The sequence below is a fragment of the Dermochelys coriacea genome, chromosome 1 (genome assembly GCF_009764565.3).
Source record: "Dermochelys coriacea isolate rDerCor1 chromosome 1, rDerCor1.pri.v4, whole genome shotgun sequence".
In the NCBI taxonomy this organism is placed as follows: Eukaryota; Metazoa; Chordata; order Testudines; family Dermochelyidae; genus Dermochelys; species Dermochelys coriacea.
The window spans coordinates 263,347,191-263,366,730 of NC_050068.2; the positions used below are offsets into that span (position 1 = coordinate 263,347,191).

Genomic DNA, 19,540 nt, shown 5'->3' on the forward strand with positions numbered 1-19,540 from the left:
GTGACAAGATAATGAAGATCAGCAGATAGCTCAAGGATTGGTGGAATGAGGAAGGTTTTGGGATGATCGACCATTGGGAGGCATTTACAGAAAGAAGACTTTTCTTGACTGATGAACTTCACTTGAGCAGCTGGGATAACCTTCTGAGACCAAGGCTGGCACAATTGATAAGATAGGCTTAAAATTAGGAGAAGTTGGGAGAAAGTTGAGAAAGACTTGTGAAATTTCCATGACTGGCTTCACTATGCAGGAGGAGGAAAATCAGTTAAATGAAGATACAGTAAGGGATAAAAGAACACCAGAAGGTAAGAGTATGGACAGCAAGAAGAAAAGTACAAATATTGACTGTAGTATGTTAGTGAAAGGACTGTACCTCATCTGGCTAGAAAACTGTGGGAGGTCTGAGAGAAATGACCGACATGGTTGTACAAGAATAGAAGGAATCTGGGCAATAAAATAGAAGAACTGGAACTACTGGTGGATGAGGTCAAACTGGATATTATCGGGATCACAGAAACATGGTGAAATAGTAATCATGATTTGAATACAGGTATAGAAGAGTATGTGCTGTTTAGGAAAGACAGACATAAAGGTAAAGGTGGTGGAGTAGCACTGTACATCAGTGATGCGGTAAACTGTATAGAATTAGGATGTGATAGCATGAAAAAAACAGAGTCTGTTTGGGTCAAAATCACTTTGGGGAAGGATTGTCAAAGAGGTTCTATTAGGTCTGCTTATAAACCCCCAGGACTGGACTGAGATATGGACAGAAACCTCTAATATTATTAGGAAAGATAAATACTACCAGGAACAGTGTCATAATGGGAGATTAACTTCCTGGATATAAAATGGAGAATAAATACTACTAATATTGGCAGAGCCCAGATATTCCTGGATGTGATAGATGACAGTTTTCTTCATCTTGTAGTAACTGAACTAACAAGAGGTGATGCAATTTTACACTTGGTTTTGGTAAGTGATGAGGAAATTCTAAAAGAGCTGGTCATAGGAAGTAACCTTAGATCGAGTGATCACAGTTGTTTAAGTTAAATGGAAAGATAATCAAAATCAAGTTGTCAACGATGGATTTTTATTTCAAAAAGGGAAGACTAGGGAATTAGTTAAATAAGTCACTGAACTTTACTGATACTCAGTTGAATTACGTGAAGATACTCATCTGTCAGGCAATTGTGGTGTTGTTTTTTTATTACATTCATGGTAGAAAACCCAGATTTGCAGAGGTACATTAATCCGAACATCGTTAAAAGATAGATGGCTAGATTCTGGCTATTCTGAAACTGGTCAGCATACTGAGTCCAGAATTCATTAAGTCCCACTTCTCTGAAGTAAAAAGAAAAGGAGTACTTGTGGCACCTTAGAGACTAACAAATTTATTAGAGCATAAGCTTTCGTGAGCTACAGCTCACTTCATCGGATGCATTTGGTGGAAAAAACAGAGGAGAGATTTATATACACACACACAGAGAACATGAAACAATGGGTTTATCATACACACTGTAAGGAGAGTGATCACTTAAGATAAGCCATCACCCACAGCAGGGGGGGGGAAAGGAGGAAAACCTTCCATGGTGACAAGCAGGTAGGCTAATTCCAGCAGTTAACAAGAATATCAGAGGAACAGTGGGGGGTGGGGTGGGGGGGAGAAATACCATGGGGAAATAGTTTTACTTTGTGTAATGACTCATCCATTCCCAGTCTCTATTCAAGCCTAAGTTAATTGTATCCAGTTTGCAAATTAATTCCAATTCAGCAGTCTCTCGTTGGAGTCTGTTTTTGAAGCTTTTTTGTTGAAGTATAGCCACTCTTAGGTCTGTGATCGAGTGACCAGAGAGACTGAAGTGTTCTCCAACTGGTTTTTGAATGTTATAATGTTGAATATTATTCTCTGAAGTATATATTTTTATATATATTTCTGCTTTCTCTGAATTTTGACTTCAGGACATCTGAGCTCTGGAGCCTTACAATTTCTAATTTAAAAGCACCTTCATCAATGAATCAAGAAAGTTCATTGCTTCAGAAGGGCAAGGTCCATGGACAGAGATAACAAATGGATCACAAATAAATAAAAACAAATCCTTTGGAATTTTAAAATTACAAAACTGCATTTTAAAACTTTAATCAGATAGTTTAGGAATTCTTGCATTGTTTTCATCAAAGTTTACTCCTGGGGGAATGTTGCACCACTGCATGTGCGCAGACTTCATATCCCCCGCAGATTTCTTTGCTTCCCCGCAGAAAAATGACTTTCTGACAGGTAAGTTGCAACAACAGTCACGCACTACTCCCTAGCAGCACAGGTACATCATTTCGGGCACCCAGAGCAGCCAGTGGAGAGAGAAATCATCACAGGGCTAGGGACACCCCAGCCAGTGGCTCCTACCCTGAGCTGGGATCAGCTGCTAGTCCTGGCTGGGCTAGAGGCAGGAAAGGATAGGACTTCCTCTTCCCCTGCAAGGAGTGGCTGGGGCTGGGGCTGGGGCTGGGGCTGGGTCAGACCCACCCTCAGAATCCTCCCCCAGTTGCAGAAAGCTCAGCATCCTCCCCTGTTTCCTGCCCCCATTGCTCCTCAGCTGTGGGGGAAGGGATCACTGTATGGGGAGCTGCTCCCCCATCCACTCAACCCCCATGCATCCAGACTTCCTATACCCAGTCACCTCTGCCAAGTCTCATCTGGTACATCCAGAACCCCCCTAGCCCTCCATACCCGAACCCCACCACACTGAACCTCAACCCCTGCATCTGGAACCCCTCTGTACCCAGACCCCACCCCTGCATCCCCACTGAGCTCCCTGCACTCAAACTCCCATCCTGATGCCCCATCCTCTGCACCACCCTGAGCCCCCATGCCACTGACCCCCCCAACTAGCTTGACCCAGACCCCCACCCCACCAAGCCCCACACCTCCAGAAACCAGACATGCCCCCCTGTTGAGACCCCCACACCAAACCTCCCTCCGCTGAGCTACAACCACCTTCACCCAGAAGCCCCTACAGAGTCCCATTGCCCCTGTACCTGGAACACTCCTAACAAGCCTCTCTGCATCCAGATCCCCCCACACCTAGACCCCCGCACTGAGCTGCCTGCAACCAGAGTGTCCCACACAGAATCCTCTCACCCCACACCTGGATCCCCCCACACTGAGCCCCTCCACACTTGGATCCTGCTTGGTTGAGCTTGCCAGCCCCACACCTAGTGCGCCTGGCACAGAGTCCCAGAATGTTTCTGGGGCAGGCCCAGACCTTGTGCTGTGTCAGGGTCGGGTGCAGCCCCACCGCTGAGTCCATGTCCCGGGGATGGGGTGGCTGCAGGGTGATCTCCCACCTTCATGCAACCAGTGGCCTGTGCTCCCCACTGCCAAGCTGGAACCTCTGCATTTTATTTATGACAAATAAAACTTGCAGAATTTTAATTTTTTGGCGCAGAATGCCCTCAGGAGTAAAAGTTTCATCTGTAGCAAGAACACGCAAAGTGGAAAAGGTCAACATCTTTCCTGTTAAGTCTGTCAGAAAGATTTCAAGATTCCTCTGAAAGGCACACATAGGACAGTCTGGTGAATGATGCAGTGAAGTGTATTTAATTAAGGGTGTATCACTTCCAAATGTCAAGCAAAACCCTTCTCTTCCCTGTCATAGAGGGACCTCCATCTATAACAAGCAAGTTTACTTTCTTCAGATTCAAACAATTTTTTTTTTTTTTCAAAAAAAGCCTTTTACCTTTTCAAAAATGCTCTCTCTTGTGGTGTAGATTTCTATTGGTATTAAGCACAAAAATTCTTCCTTGAAAATTTCACTATCATAAAAATCTAACAAACAGTGATAGCTGGTTAGTGTCACTTAAAATGCTTGATTCATCCCCTGCAAGAAACATGTTTTTTAAATCGGAAAGCAGTCCTGACAGACAATCCTTATAAATTACCTCCAATCTTTACACTACTGTGGAATCAGATAGAGAAACTTGCTTCACATGGTTCACAATCACAGGTTTCAGAGTAGCAGCCGTGTTAGTCTGTATTCGCAAAAAGAAAAGGAGTACTTGTGGCACCTTAGAGACTAACAAATTTATTAGAGCATAAGCTTTCGTGAGCTACAGCTCACTTCCGATGAAGTGAGCTGTAGCTCACGAAAGCTTATGCTCTAATAAATTTGTTAGTCTCTAAGGTGCCACAAGTACTCCTTTTCTTTTTATGGTTCACAATGTCATCTTTGTTTTTATCTCTGGCAAAAAGCTCCTCCACCATTTCTGTGTACTCCTTCACAAACTTGGCAGCTAGGAAAGACTTTCTTTTTAGCTGGTACCAACATCTATGAAGAGAAGCAGCCGCTGATTTTTTTCCTGTTCAGTCACTGATGTTGTGAGAATGACATTTGAAGTGTGATATGAAGACTTCAGATTTTCAGTTTTGTCACATCTTGCAACACTGCCAGGAGGATAGGACATGTTGAAATTACTGTGTTTTGATTCAAAGTAGTGCCTCACATGAGTGACCTTACAGACAGATACAGTGGTTTGGCATATTAAACACAAATGTTTTGTGTTTAAATGAGGTGGCATAATAGAAAGAAAATCTGCTGTCCAGTTTAGGTTAAAAGTTCAGTTTTCACTGTTGACTGTGACATTTACTCTTACTCACATTTATTTTTGGCTCCATTTCCATCACTAATGAAAAAATGAGTGGTGTCCTAGTTCAATCACAGCCGATGCTATCACATGAAAAAAGAGTTACCTTCTTGCAACTGTTGTTCTTCAAGATGGGTTGTTCATGTCCATTCCAATCAGGTTTGTGCGCACGCCAACCGGAAGATTTTTCCCTTAGCAGCATCCATAGGGTCGGCCTGGGCCCGCCCTGGAGTCATGCCTTAATGGCACCCAATATAGCGCCCTGCCAACCCTCCTCCCCATCAGTTCCTTCTTGCTGGTTGCTCTGACTGAGGGGTAGGAAGGTGGGTATTGGAATGGACATGAACAACACATCTCGAAGAACAACAGTTACGAGAAGGTGAGTAACCATTTTTTCTTCGAGTGCTTGTTCATGTCCATTCCAATCAGGTGACTCAAGTCAAAGTTCAGGAGGTGGGGTCGGAGTCAACCGCTGATTGGGGCACATCTCGCCCGAAGGCCACATTGTCTCTGGCCTGTTGAGTGATCACACAGTGCATCATGAAAGTGTGTATCGAGGACCACGTTGCCGCTCTGCAGATTTCCTGCGTGGGGACCTGTGCCAGGAATGCTGCTGAGGAGGCCTGAGCCCTGGTGGAGTGTGCAGTGATCGGCAAAGCGGGCACCTTCGCCAGGTCGTAACACTCCCGAATGCATGACATGATCCATGACGAGATGCGTTGGGTTGAGACCAGGAGGCCTTTCACCCTGTCTGCCACCACTACGAATAACTGGACAGACTTTCGAAATGGCTTAGTTCTCTCTATATAGAAGGCCAGCGCTCTACGGACAACCAATGAGTGAAGCCTTTGTTCCCTGCGCAGGAATGCGGCTTAGGATAGAACACTGGGAGGAAGATGTCCTGGTTGATGTGAAACTGGGAGACAACCTTAGGGAGAAAAGCAGGGTGAGGCCTGAGCTGAACCTTGTCCTTATGGAATACCATGTAAGGGGGCTCAAATGTAAGGGTCCTCAGCTCCTAGCTGAGGTTATTGCCACCAGCAAGGACACCTTGTATGCGAGATAAAGCAGGGAGCACGTCACCAATAGCTCAAATGGTGGACCCGTACATCTGGAAAGGACCAGATTAAGGTCCCAAGCCAGGACAGGCTGTTGCGCATGCAGGTAGGCTTGTTGAGACCTTTAAGGAAATGACTAACCATAGGGTTTGCGAAGACTGAGTGACCATCTGTGCTTGGATGGAAGGTGGAGATGGTGGCCAAGTGGACCCTTACTGACAACACAGACAGAGTCTGTTGCTTAAAATGGAGGAGGTAGTCCAGTATAAATGGCACCGAGGCGAGCGTTGGTGACTGATAGTGTTGCTCTGACCAGAGAGAAAACCTCTTCCACTTGGCAAGGTACGTTGCCCTTGTGGAGGGCTTTCTACTGCCAAGAAGAACTTGTCTGACTTGATCAGAACAGGACAGCTCCACCGCGTTTAGCCATGGAGCATCTATTCTGTGATGTGGAGCGACTCAAGGTTCGGGTGCTGGAGGTGGCCATGATCCTGCATGATTAGGTCTGGGACAAGTGGTAGGGTGACCGGAGTTGCCACGGACATTTCCAAGAGTGATGTGAACCAGTGCTGGCATGGCCAGGCCGGAGCTATCAATATCTCTAGGGTTCAGTCCCTGTGGATCTTGAGGAGCACCTTGTGGACCAATAGAACCGTGTAAAGGAGATGGCCCCCCATGGAAAAAGGAAGGCATCCGCAATGGTACCCGGGCTGTGATTCATGAAGGAGCAAAATAGCTGACGCTTCATGTTGCTGCACGAGACGAACAGGTCTATTTGGGGAAAGCCCCAGAGATGGAAAATTGAGCTCACTACGTCTGGCTGAAGAGACCACTCATGGCCATGAAAAAATTGGTTGAGACTGTCCACCAGCTCGTTCTGTATCCCAGGGAGGTATGATGCCTGCAGGTATATCGAGTGCTCTAGACAGAAGTCCCACAGCATGAGGGCTTCCTGGCACAGAGGAGAGGAGCGTGCACCCACTCCCCCGTTTGTGGATATAAAACATCACATGGTGTTGTCCGTAAGGACTGATACACATCTGCCTGATATGAGGGCTCTGAAAACCTGGCACACCAGGTGCACCGCTCTCAGATCTCTGACATTGATATGCTGAGCTAGGTCCGCCTGAGACCAGAGACCTTGTGTGCTGAGGTCTCCCAAATGTGCTCCCCATCCCAGATCTGAGGCATCTGTTACTAACAAGAGGAATGGCGAAGGGCACTCCTGCACAAACTACCTGAGGGTTGAGCCACCACAGAAGGGAGTCTAACATTGGGCGAGCACTGTTACAACGCTGTCTAAAGCATCTCGAGCCGGTCGATGAACTGACACTAGCCATGCCTGGAGCAAGCGAAGTCCGAGTCTGGCATGCTGTACTACATAGGTACAAGCAGTCATATGCCCCAGCAGTTTCAGGCAGCTCCTTACTATAATCGTGGAGAACTGTCTGAGACCCCATATGACATCACCCAGAGACCAAAATCCGGCTTCTGGGAGGTATGCCCTGGCTTGAGTTAAGTCTAGCACTGCGCCTATAAAGTCTATCCTCTGCCCCAAGGACAGTGTGGATTTGGCCTCGTTGAGAAGGAGACCTAGTTCGAGGAAGATCATTCTTATGAAGCTGACCTGCTTCTCCACTTGAGATCTGGAGTGGCCTTTGATCAGCCAGTCGTCGAGACACAGGAAAACCTGTATCTGCTGCTTGCACAGGAACGCCGCGACAACTGCCATGCACATGATGAAATCTCGAGATGCTGCTGACAGGCCAAAAGGATGGACAGTAAACTGACAGTGGCTGTTGTTCACCACAAACCTGAGGTATCGTCTGTGATGTGGAACTATCACTATGTGTAAATACGCATCCTTCAAGTTGAGGGCGGCGTACCAGTCTCCTGGATTCAATGAGGGGATAATGGAGGTCAAGGAGACCATGTAGAACCTGTTTCTTGCAAACTTGTTGAGCTCCTGCAGGTCCGGGGGGGTCTGAGGCCACCCTTGGCTTTCGATATTAGGAAGTACCAGGAGTAGAAGCCTTTGCCCCTGAGGAACCTCTTCCACTGCTTCCTGTATTAGAAGTTGCCCTGAAGAGGGACGGGGAAGGGGGGGGTAGAAGGGCAGGAGGGCACAGAATTGGATGGAATATCCCCTCTCTACCATGCAGAGCACCCAGCGGTTTGAGGGGATAAGGGACTAACCACGGTAGAAAGGGGATAGACGGGACGAGAAGGTAAGAAGGGATGGATCCAGTCATGGTACTGGTGTGCTGTCCTCAACTGCACCTACAAAAGGGGGATCTGGGGCCCGGCGGAGGATTGGGCTGGTTGGAGCTCTGCTCCGAGGGCTGCTGCCTCCTTCTACCACTCCTATTCCTCCTATGAGGAGCGCCCTGGCAGTTCTGGGGTTGGTAGAACTTGTAGGGAGGCTGTGGCTGGAGACGCCTACACTGAGGGGGGCTGGTGTATGGAGCCCCGAAGATCTTAGGGTGGCCCTTGAGTCCTTCAGACTATGGAGTCACTTATCCGTTTTGTCACAAAAGAGGGCCGAACCCTTGAAGGGGAGGTACTGGATCGTTTGCTGGACCTCGTGGGGCAGACCAGAGACCTGCAACCAGGAGCCCCTTCTCATTACAATTCACCGTAGCCATTGTACGCATCTGCTGCATCCAATGCCGCCTGTAGGGAAGCTCAGGAGATCAGCTTTCCCTCCTCCACTAATGCAGAGAATTCAGTATGAGCGTCCTGTGGCAGGAGCTCTGCAAACTTGGCCATCGCAGCCCGGTGTGTGTGTGTGTGTGTGTGTGTGTGTGTGTGTGTGTGTGTGTGTTCGTTCACAATAGTATGTTGGTTCGTGATGCAGAGCTGTAGTCCCCCAGTAGAATAGACTTTCCTGCCAAACAGATCTAGTCTTTTTGCCTCCCTATTCTTAGGGGAGGGGCCCTGGAAGCCCTGGTGCTCTCACTGATTGGCCACATCAACCACCAGTGAGTCGGGGGGTGGGTGGGTATATAAATGTTCATATCCCTTAGAAGGGATAAAGTACCGCCTTTCATTCCTCTTGGCCATAGGGGTCAGAGAAGCAGGGGTCTGCCGCAGGGTTTTGGTCACCTCAACCATCATCTTTATCAAAGGTAAGGTGACCCACGAGGGACCGGAGGGTGCGAGGATCTCCACAACTGGGTCCGATTCCTCCACCACCTCCTCCGCCTGTATGCCCAAGTTCTGGGCAGCACAGTGCAAGAGCTGTTGGTGTGCCCTGTTATCCTCTAGAGCCAGGGCCGTCAATGTCTCCGCGACCGCTTCATTTGGGGAGGATGAGGAGGAGAGACCTGGCAGCGGATCTTGCTCACTGCCTTCAGCGCTCCATGGGTCTCGTGGCACTCGGTATTCTGTGGTTTGCGGTGCCGGGGAGTTGGAGCCGAAGCCGTCGACAGAGCTGCTGATGGGAGGGTGTAACAGCAGTGCTGGTGTTTCTGTCAACGGTGTCACTGCTAGCAGTGCCAGCGTTGCCTGTGGGGGAACGAAGGACACCAAGGACACCAACGCCGACCTGGACCTTGGGCCCTGGACCTGTCCCTGGTGATAGGCCCAGGGTGTCCAAAAGGGCCATTGTGACAGGCTGCGACGCGGAGGCCACAGTGCTGGGTAGGGCTGATGGCTACGATGGGATCTGGACCTCCTGCTCCTGGTCCTATCAGAACAATAAGAGTCCGCCTCCATGTCTGAGGCCTCAGAGTAGGAGAACCACGGAGGAGCGGTGCCCTTGGCTGCCAGAGAGCGGTGCTGAGAGGCCAGGGATCAATGCAGCTCCCCTGCATGGGTGGGCCGTGCCAGGAAGAGGTGCGCCAGGAATGTGGATCGGCACACCATCAGTGCTGGTTTGCCTCTTGACTGAAAGTGGGGCTGTGCAATCACTGGCGACTTGTCCCTTCTCTGCAGGGAGGATGGCACCATGAGGCACATAAGGTCCTTAGCCGCTTCAAATGCCTCCAGTGCAGATGGGAACTGGAGGTGGTCACCTTGATGTTCCGGGACCGTGGGGGGTTCGGACTCAACTGAACCCCAGACGGGGCAGGAATCAGTGAAACCCTAGAGGGCTGGAGGGACAAGGCAGCCTGGTTCGAGGTGCTCATCGATGCCACAGGTCTCTTGGACTTTAGAGGGGGAGACTGACCCCTCTCTGGCCTTTTCTTCTTTAGTGGCACTGAGGACTGAAAGTGGTGCCACACTGAAGACAGCTTTTTATTGACGGAGCCGTGGTGGTGCTGAGGGGCCTTAGGATCCTCGTTTGGTGCCGGAGCACTGCAGATCAACGATCAAGTACTCGTCGTGTGTTCTGCGAATGAAGAGTCAGAATGTGGCCAGAGTGCCGCTTCCATCAGCAAGATCTTAAGTCTCTGCTCCCTGTCTTTAAGGGTCCTAGGTCGAAAACCCTTGCAGATCTTGCATTTGTCCTTTTGGTAGCTCTCCTCAAGGCACTGCAGACAGGAAGAGTGTGGGTCACTCTTGGGCAAAAACTTGCCACAGTCCTCACAGAATTTGAACCCTAAGGAACCCTTACCCCAGAGGCAGGGAAGATGATGTTGGGGGGGAGGAACCTCCCAAACAAAACTCAGTTATAACTATTTCTAACTAACTATTTACACTATTGTACAATTAACTAAAGAGGACACTGCCAAAGCACTTGCAAGCAAGAGCGAGCGATGTTCCAGCTAGCCACCATTAGCGGTAAGAAGGAACTCAGGGGATGGGGGGGTCGACAGGGCTCTATATTGGGCACCATGAAGGCACGACCCCAGGGGGCGCACAGGCTGACCCTAGAGACCCAGCTAAGGGAAAAATCTTCCGGCTGGCGTACACGTGGCTCACACACACTGACTGGAATGGACATGACCAAGCACTCGAAGAAGAATTTAAGATCCAGTAAGCAGTGCTTAATTTGTGCCAGGGCTTGCTAGGGCTGAGCCACAGCACCTCTAGGCTTGGCAGTTGATAGCCCGGGCACCTCTGGATTCTGGCCAGCAACCGCTGTTCTCTGGTCTCCCAGCTCTGAAGGCAGAGCCACCGCTATTGCCACTCTTACTTCTGCTCTGCTGCTGGCAGTCACACTGCCTTCAGAGCTGGGTGCCTGGCCAGCACCTGCCACTCTCTGGCCACCCAGCTCTGAAGGCAACACTGCTGGCAGTGGCAGTGCAGAAGCAAGGGTGACAATACAACACACCATGCCACCCTTACTTTGTGCTGCTGCTTGCACCGGTACTGCCTTCAGAGCTTGGCACCCAGCCAGTAGCTGCTGCTTTCCAGCTGCCAAGCCAATGCTTAGTTTGTGCTGGGGCTTGCCAGGTACCTCTTTCATTACAAATTAAGTACTGCTGGTAAGTTACTCGCTAAGGCAGTCATAGGCAAAGTCATAGGCATATATGACTATATATGCCTATATAGTCATAGGCAGCACATCACAGTTCAGGGAATTTAATTATAAACATTTTTTTCAAGTGAGCTTGTGGGTCACATCTGGCCCACAGGCTGCCTACTGAGTATCACTGACTTAAATGTGTAGGAGGCTTTGAGTTTTTGTATAGCTGATCTAATGAAATTATCAGCAATTTACAACCCAATCTAGGGGAATGGGAAGAAAAAAACCTTGTAGGGAAGGCTCCAGACCCAGTTGGATGAATAATCACCTCTAAAAGATTTTAGGAGTAAGCAGAGAGCCTATAGGTAATTCAAAAAGGGACTGATCAGCAAAGAAGACAACTTCTTGGAGGGTAGAAAATGTAGTAATAAAGTGAGAATTGCTAAAAGTCAACATGGATTAGCTCTTCCCAAGGAAATTAAAATAAATCAGAGGTTTTTTAGTTATATAATTAAAAAGAGGATGAGGTTGGGCTGCTATGCAATGTGAATGGAGACAAGATTAAAGATAATCTAGGAATGACCCAAAGATTAAAACAAATGCTTTGCCTACATTTTCAATATGGATGATAACATTGAACATAGGCATGAAGGCAGGACAGCTGATGGAAGTGAGTGTACAGAAATACAAATTACCACAGGTGGAAGAAAAACTTAAACAGCTTAATATGCTCAAATGGAGGAGACTGGATAATTTCCAACTCTGAATACTGAAAGAACTGGCATATGAGATAAGTAATCCGGTATCAAGAATTTTTAATAAATCTATTTGGGGTAGTTTTGTATGACTGGAGAATAGCTAATGACGTACCTATATTTAAGAAAGGAAAAAAACATGATCCAGGCTACTACAGACCTGTTAATCTAAGTTCTGTAGTACACAAGGCTTTAGAACAAACTGTGAAGGCAAGAATAATTAAATTCATGGAGGTAAACAGAAGAGGGAAGCTGTAATTTAACATGGGTTTACCAAAGGCCGATGATGCCAGATTAACCGACTTTTCCTTCGAGAAGGAAACTGATTTTTTAGATAAGGGAAATGGAGTAGATCCAATATACTTGGACTTCAGTAAAGCTCTGACATGATACCACATAGGAAACTATTAGTTAAATTACAGAAGATGTGGATTAGTACAAGAAATGTAAAATGGATAAGTAACTGGCTAAAGGGGAGAAGGCAACAAGTTGTGCTGAAATTATCAGACTGGACGCAGTTACTAGTGGAGTTCCTCAAGAACTGCTCTTCGGATCAATCTTATCCAGTGCTGGGGCCATGGCACAAAAAGTAGGAGTGTGTTAATGAAATTTGCTGATGATACAAAGTTGGGAGGCATCATCAATGCAGAGGTGGATTGGCATGTTATACAAGAAGAACTAGGTTACCTTGAAGACTGGAGTAACAGAAGTGGGATGAAATTCAATAGTACAAAATACAAGGTCATGCACTTAGGGTCTAAGAATTTCTGCCACAAGCTGTGGCCTCATCAGTTGGAACTGAGGTGGGAGACCTGGGTGTGCTGGTAGATCATAGGATGACTCTGAGCCACTAATGTGATGTGACTGCAAAAAAGAAAAATACTAGGATATATCAGATTATGTCAGTGGCCAGGATGTGGGCAGTTGAAGCAGGAGTCCCGCCTCATGGTCAGAGCAGGAATCAATCCCCAGGAATCGGAAGCCAGGTGCCCAAGCCCAAGGGCACAGCTGGAGTCAGGAGCCATGAGTACAAGTCCAGGGTCAGAACCAGGTTATCTGGAGTGAGGCAAAGAAGGAGCAGGGCTGGAACAAGGCAGGAGCTATCACAGCCATGGGCAAATGCTTTGAGCAGCCGCTGAATTGCGGCTACTGCTGGGCCTAAGATCCAGTCTTCTGACCCTTCCAATCAATCAGGCAGTGTAGCCACTCAGGCAGTCTACTACAGGCCAGTTGTGCTCATCAGATTGCCCAGAGACTGGTTCTGCGGTAGGCACTGCTTCCAGACTAGCTCTGTTGCAGACCCTGATTCCCAACAAGCACAGCTTTTCCAGTAGAGAAAGAGAAGTATTAATGCCACCATACAAGGCACTGAGAATACCTCTTTCAGAATATTGTATACAATTCTGGTCACCCCTGCTCAAGAAAGATGAATTCAAACTGGAACAGGTGTGTAGAGAACAGTTACCAGGATAATCAGGGGAATGGAGGGCCTACCTTATGAGATGAGATTGGAAGAGTTTGGCTTGTTTAGACTAGCAAAAAGAAGGCTGAGAGAGGATATGATTGCTCTCTATAAATATATCAGGGGCGTGAACACTAGGGAGGGTGAAGAGCTGTTTAAGGTGGATGACAATGATGGCACAGGCACAAATGGGTATAAACTGGCCATAAGCAAATTCAGGCTGGAAATTAGAAGTCGGTTTCTAATAATCAGAGAATTGGGGTTCTGGAACAACATCCCAATAGAATTGGGGAAGGGGGGAACAACTTATAAATAGTTTTGAGAGACAGCTGCAAAAATTTGTGTGGGATTTTATGATGGTGATGGTAGGGGGCAAGGCTTGGCAGCCCTGGGAGTTCCTTCCAATTTATGTTTCCAAAATCTCATGTTTCAGAGCTTCAGCCAGTCCCCTGGAGGGGTCAGGAAGGGATTTTTCTCATCCCCCCAATCTATTCTGAGTTTATATTTGTTTGCCTGCTTTTGTGCCCTTCCTCTGAAGGATCAGAGATGATCACAGATGGAGAGGAACGCTGGACAGGGTGAGCCAATGTTCTAAGGTAGGACTGAGCATTCTTTCCCTCACTGGCATAGCTGGCAGGTTCTTGCTCACATGCTCAGTCTAACTGATCATATGCAAGTTTCGGAAGGGATTTTTCCCCAGGTCAGATTGGCAGGAACCTTAGAAATTTTTCTGCAGCAAGAGATACAGGTCCCTTACCAGGATTGTCTAGCTAGATCTCACTTAATCATGGAATCATAGAATATCAGAGTTGGAAGGGACCTCAGGAAGTCATCTAGTCCAACCCCGGGCTCAAAGCAGGACCAATCCCCAACTAAATCATCCCAGCCAGGGCTTTGTCAAGCCTAACCTTAAAAACTTCTGAGGAAGGAGATTCCGCCACCTCCCTAGGTAACGCATTCCAATGTTTCACCACCCTGCCACTCATACACTGCAGTTCCTCCTGTTCTCTGCCTGTGCCACATAATAGTTGGTTCTCTTTTGTGCTGTAATACTTTGGTCTAGTGTCAGTGGTTGGGTTTAGTGTTGGGATAGGTGCTGTTGGTGGCCTGTCACATACAGGAGGTCAGACTAGATTATCTGGTGGTCCCTTCTGGCCTCAAACTCTTACCTTTATTTCATATTAGATTCTGACATAGAATGTATGCTACTGGTCCCTCCCTGTCCACATTATAGAATAAGTCAATAGAATGCACAATGGGGGAACCAGTAACAGTATAAAAGTTATGTAATATATTCTGTGTCCCAGATAACAAACAACTTTTTTCTAATCTTTTCTGATGCTTTAAAGTTCCCTATTCCATGTCACACCCTAGCATACACTGTTCTGGTGACATCATATCCGCCAGGAAACCCCACTTGATAATGGAACTCATCTATTGTGGATTCCGGTATATACCTGTTTAAATAACTGTAAGTCATGGTTTAGCACAGACTAAAATATGGACATAAAAAGACAGCATCAGGAACTCCATAATAGCAACAATAAATAAAATAAAATCCACATTAAGTATTACAACACCACTGTTGGACACGGGGTCCCAATTTAAGATTTTCAAGTAATCAGCCACAGTTATGCAAAGGTACTGGATATGTAATACTCACCTCTAACTTCCTTCTACATTTATGTTCATTCCATATGCTTGAATGTTGCCATGTAAGTCATTTAATTTCATCAGTCGTTTGTGTAGAACAAAGCACAATTAACAAATTAACAGATTAAATTTTTTTATTCTTTTTTTTTTTTTTTTTTAAATATCAAGCAACTTTTTGCCTTGTGGAAGACAGCTGTCAGGATAAAAATCACCGAAATCTTCTCAGTTACATCTGGAAACTATCTGCTTGTGGGGATGGAGAGATACTCAGTTAAAAAAATTGAGACCTCTCTACATGTGCATAAAAAAAATTCCAAGCCACTTTCCATTTTAAGTTAAAAGCTGGTCTGTGTATATATGCATGTGTGTATACACACAGACCAGCTCCTAATGCCTCTGTTAGCAGACAGCAGAAGAGATGAATACAAATACTTGCACTTTTTAAAAGCCTGGATCAATATCACCACCTGGTGGTGAAACAGATTTAGATGGACTGCATTATTTTATTGACTGATGTGCCAGGTCCTCTTTTACTCTTGCATCCAAGAGAGTGTTCGAAATTTAAAATCCATCCTGGATTTCCTTCTAGTAATATAAGCCCTTACAAAGTATTCAAAGCAAGAGGATAAACTTAACAATTTTTTTTACAGAATGTCTCTCCGTCTCTACAAGCAGATATTACCAAATGCAACTAAAGAAAGTTTCACTACTGCCAACTCATGCCCTTTAGCGTACCCAGTTCTAACATTTAAGGTGATGGAAAAGGTTGAGGTCTACCAATTCCAATCATCCCTGGCAATTGTAGAGAAGAGAATTAACCAAGTGAGATATTTCCACCTGCTTCTAACCTATACCCCTGCTCATTGTTCCAGAATAAGGATAAAATGAAATATTCTCACAAATCTTGCAGACATATTCAGGGCTAGTTGGGAAGGGATATTTCATCTCCAATCCAAGTCTGGAAACCCATTTAACCCTGTACGTTTGAGCAGAAATCTCCACCTAATTCTATAAGGGAAAAAGTCATCATAGTTCCCCAGCATAATTCTCTAAAACTATAGAGGAATGTTTTTTCCCCTGTGATCCCTAGTTCTATGAATTCACATTAATATTTTTCCCAGGGCTAAAGGGAGGTGTGAAAATGGGAGAGCATAGAAACAAATTAATAGGCTGTGAAGGCTCATTTCAAAATGGCACAAGGCAAGATAGTCAATAGAAACAGACTTAGGTTTTGCTAGATGTCAAGAGAGAGTGATGTATGGGCACACCCGAGAACTGAGTATGGGCTCAGTGACCCAGGACTGGCAGCAAATTCTATTTCACAGCAGGAGAAGCAGAAGGGTCATGGGAACGATAGTGAGGAGAAGGCAGAATCCCATAGGGGCACCTTCTTACCCAAAAGAAGTACAATAGGCACTATATGATGCAAGCAACTTGATAATCTATAGATTATTTGAATAAACATATTTTCTAATAACCTTGAAAACTCTTTGGGGTAAAAGGGAGGTTTTATGCAGACATCAGAAAATTCATAGAAGAGCAACAAAATCAATTAAGGGGCTAGAGGGACTGAGAAAAAAAGATTAAAAATAATTAAATATGTAATACTACTGCTTGGCTAAATAGTGAAGGTGGGGATATGATTGTGTTGCCCCTTTTTGACCTGAATGGGTATTCTAAGTTCAGGGCCCTGCAGATGTTCCTGCTGAAAGTATTGAAGATAGAATCTCATATTTCCTTTGTACATTCCTTGTAAATACACAAGGTTGCATCAAAGTCCTCCTTTTCCAAATACAGGATTAGCCAAAGGCAAAAGGAGGAGTTTCTTAGCTTACAGGTCCAAGCTTCTTTTCAGCCAGTATCCCAGAACCAGAACCTCTCTCTAAGTTTCTCTCGGGATCTCACTTTGGTTATAGGCTTCTGCTTGGATTTTTCCAGGTAGTCTCTGTTTCTCTCTGGTCCTGTGCATTTATGCACCCATGGGTTCTACTCCCACCCCACCAAAAATAATACTTAGCGCGCGCACACACACACACCCCATGCCCATACAGTCCAAACCTCTTTGGTGGGTTCACATAACCCTTTATTTTTAGACGGAGGGCTGTGGTTAATTTATCCTTACAGTTATGCCAACTGAAGAGTGTATTGCAACAAGGTTTTAACTCAACCCATAACAAGGTTCCACCCAGTTCAAAGAATAACTTTCCACATATTATTTTCTGAAGATGTACACACCAAATAGGGAAAAGAATGTCAGAACAATTGTCATTAAATTAAGAAAGGGACAATTTAGGCTTTGGGGCAAAGATTAACTAGGATGCTGGACCAATAGACCGTTTCAGTGTAGAAACTCCTATTTCCCTAATCCAAACCGCTTTCTGTATTAGTTTGCTCTATTGCTGCTGGATTTATAGACAAATGGCCTGGCCCATTTCTTCCGCACCACCAAAAACCATCTCTCATGTCTGCTGCCATCACTTTAGGACAACATCCTGATTCACTCCAGCAGGAAGCAGGATTTCTTCATCTCACCTCCAATGCTCTCTTGTAGTCCCCCAGGTGAAAGGCACAGTATCCAATCCAGAGGTCAGTGTCCTCATCTTGTTCCCCTACATGCCGTTTAAACTTCAAAGAAAAAGGGATGCAAAAATGACACCAGCTGTCAAGTTTTGTCAGATTGTCTCATGTGAAACAAATCCATTTATAAAATTAATGTTAGGATGATTTCTGCTGGCTTGACAACCCTGGACACTGAAGTCAGGGAGTATCAATATCACAGTTTCAAGGAGAGGCATTCTATCCAGTTTCAGAGTAGCAGCCGTGTTAGTCTGTATTCGCAAAAAGAAAAGGAGGACTTGTGACACCTTAGAGACTAACAAATTTATTTGAGCATAAGCTTTTGTGAGCTACAGCTCACTTCATCGGATGCATTCAATGGAAAATGCAGTGGGGAGATTTATATACACAGAGAATGTGAAACAATGGGTGTTATCATACACGTTGTTGCATTTTCCACTGAATGCATCCAATGAAGTGAGCTGTAGCTCACTAAAGTTTATGCTCAAATAAATTTGTTAGTCTCTAAGGTGCCACATGTACTCCTATTCTATCCAGTCACACAGTCTCTATACAAATATTTGAAAGCTGTAAACGTAAAGGAGGGCAAGTGGTTATTCAGGCTGGTGCACGGGGCATAACTAGGGTGTGAGAAAGAACAGAAAAGACAAATTAGTTGGAATAGCTGGAACTTTTTCCAAACAGGGAGCTCTGCTGCAATTGGGAATAGTCTGCCAGAAGGAGCCTCATCACCCCAGTCACTGGGAGAAGGGTCTGGGCAAGGCCGCGGGGGCTGTGCTCTGGGCATCAACCCTGCACTGGCGGGGGACGGGGGGAGTGGACCCGGTGGCCTGCGGCCCCTCCCACTCGCACCCCCGTTGTCTGGGAGACTGGCGGAGTTAGCTCGTTAGCTGCGGAAGCGCAGAGCGCCGTCGGCCGAGCCCTGCAGTGACCCCGGGGCAGCCCCCGTTACCTCTAGCAGGGCGATGGCGCCGGTGAAGTCCCTCTGGGCCAGCAGCTCCTCTAGCTGCAGGACTTTCTTGCCTTTCTTCTTCCGTTTGTCACCCTGGGGCGGGGCGCCCCCCACGGCCGGCTTGGCCCGGGAGAGCATCTGGAGGGGGCAGAAAGAAGACGGGCTGAGAGCGGGGAGGCGCTGGCGGGCGCCAGACCTGCCCGCTCCTGGGTCCCCCAAGCGGCGGCGACCCCTTCCCCGCCCGGTCCCTCACCATCTTGCTCCTCGCTTCTCCAACGACTCCGTTACCCCGGTAACCCCGCGGGGGGGGGGAGGAAGAATGACTAAGTGTTTCACCGAATAGGGCCCGGCTGGAACTCACGTCCCCGCTGACAGTTCCGACCCCGCGGCTAACGCAGAAGAGGAGCCGCTCGATTCTCCGGGAAGAGTTTGAGAAGGAGCCACTTCCGCTGTGCCTCGCGCTTATCACTATAGCAACCCAAGGAGCTACTTTTATCGCCGCGGTGTCACAATATTTGGGGTTTTTTGGGGTTAATGTCCCAGCTCGTGGGGACAAGCGGTTGAGATGAAACCGTGAGTTTTCATTTATAATACAAAACCCAGCCTTCAGGGGTACGGAAACAAGCTTGAAAACCGCACCCAGGTACGCTTGAGAGGCTCATCAATCAAGAAAGCGAAGCGAACAGATTTTTGGTGTCTGACTCACGCTTTTTCAGTGCCTGGGGTGGGGTAATAGTGTGATTGTGCAGCAGAAAACTTGGTGCTGTGGTACAACCCCAGTGCTTTTGTCAGGCGAGAACATAGTAACGTCTTTTGACAACATGCTTAGAGGCTCTACATAGGGTATAACACTAAATTATGAAAATCAGAACAGGGAACTACTGATTTTTGTCCCAGGGAACAAATGATGCAGTGGTGATGTCATGACATGTATCAGCATGTGGTATGTGATGTCATCACTGTTCTCTTCAGTGCCATCAGTGTGCAAGGGGCCTTTACAGACAACTCAATAGATGAGTTCCTCCCCCAAATGGCCCATTAACATTTTTCAAGTCAGAGGGAAGAAAGAAAGTGGGAGAGCAGCTGAGGGGG

At 46.7% G+C, this 19,540-nt stretch overlaps 1 protein-coding gene across 2 annotated transcripts in view; it reads right to left on the minus strand.

The window, feature by feature from the left end:
* The window catches only part of TTC26 (tetratricopeptide repeat domain 26), an 89,725-nt gene extending 70,814 nt beyond the window's left edge, over window positions 1–18,911 (minus strand). The window contains exons 1-3 of one of the 2 annotated variants that reach the window (XM_038417694.2): window positions 18,702–18,911; window positions 18,449–18,586; window positions 17,452–17,544 (exon numbers count right to left, since the gene is read on the minus strand). In XM_038417694.2, coding sequence (XP_038273622.1) covers window positions 17,452–17,544; window positions 18,449–18,586; window positions 18,702–18,704 — 234 coding nt within the window. In that variant the 5' untranslated portion in view covers window positions 18,705–18,911. Of the gene's footprint in view, window positions 1–17,451; window positions 17,545–18,448; window positions 18,587–18,701 lie in introns of those variants that run through there. The other variant, XM_043502555.1, reaches the window with a different exon arrangement.
* Window positions 18,912–19,540: the final 629 nt, after the last annotated feature.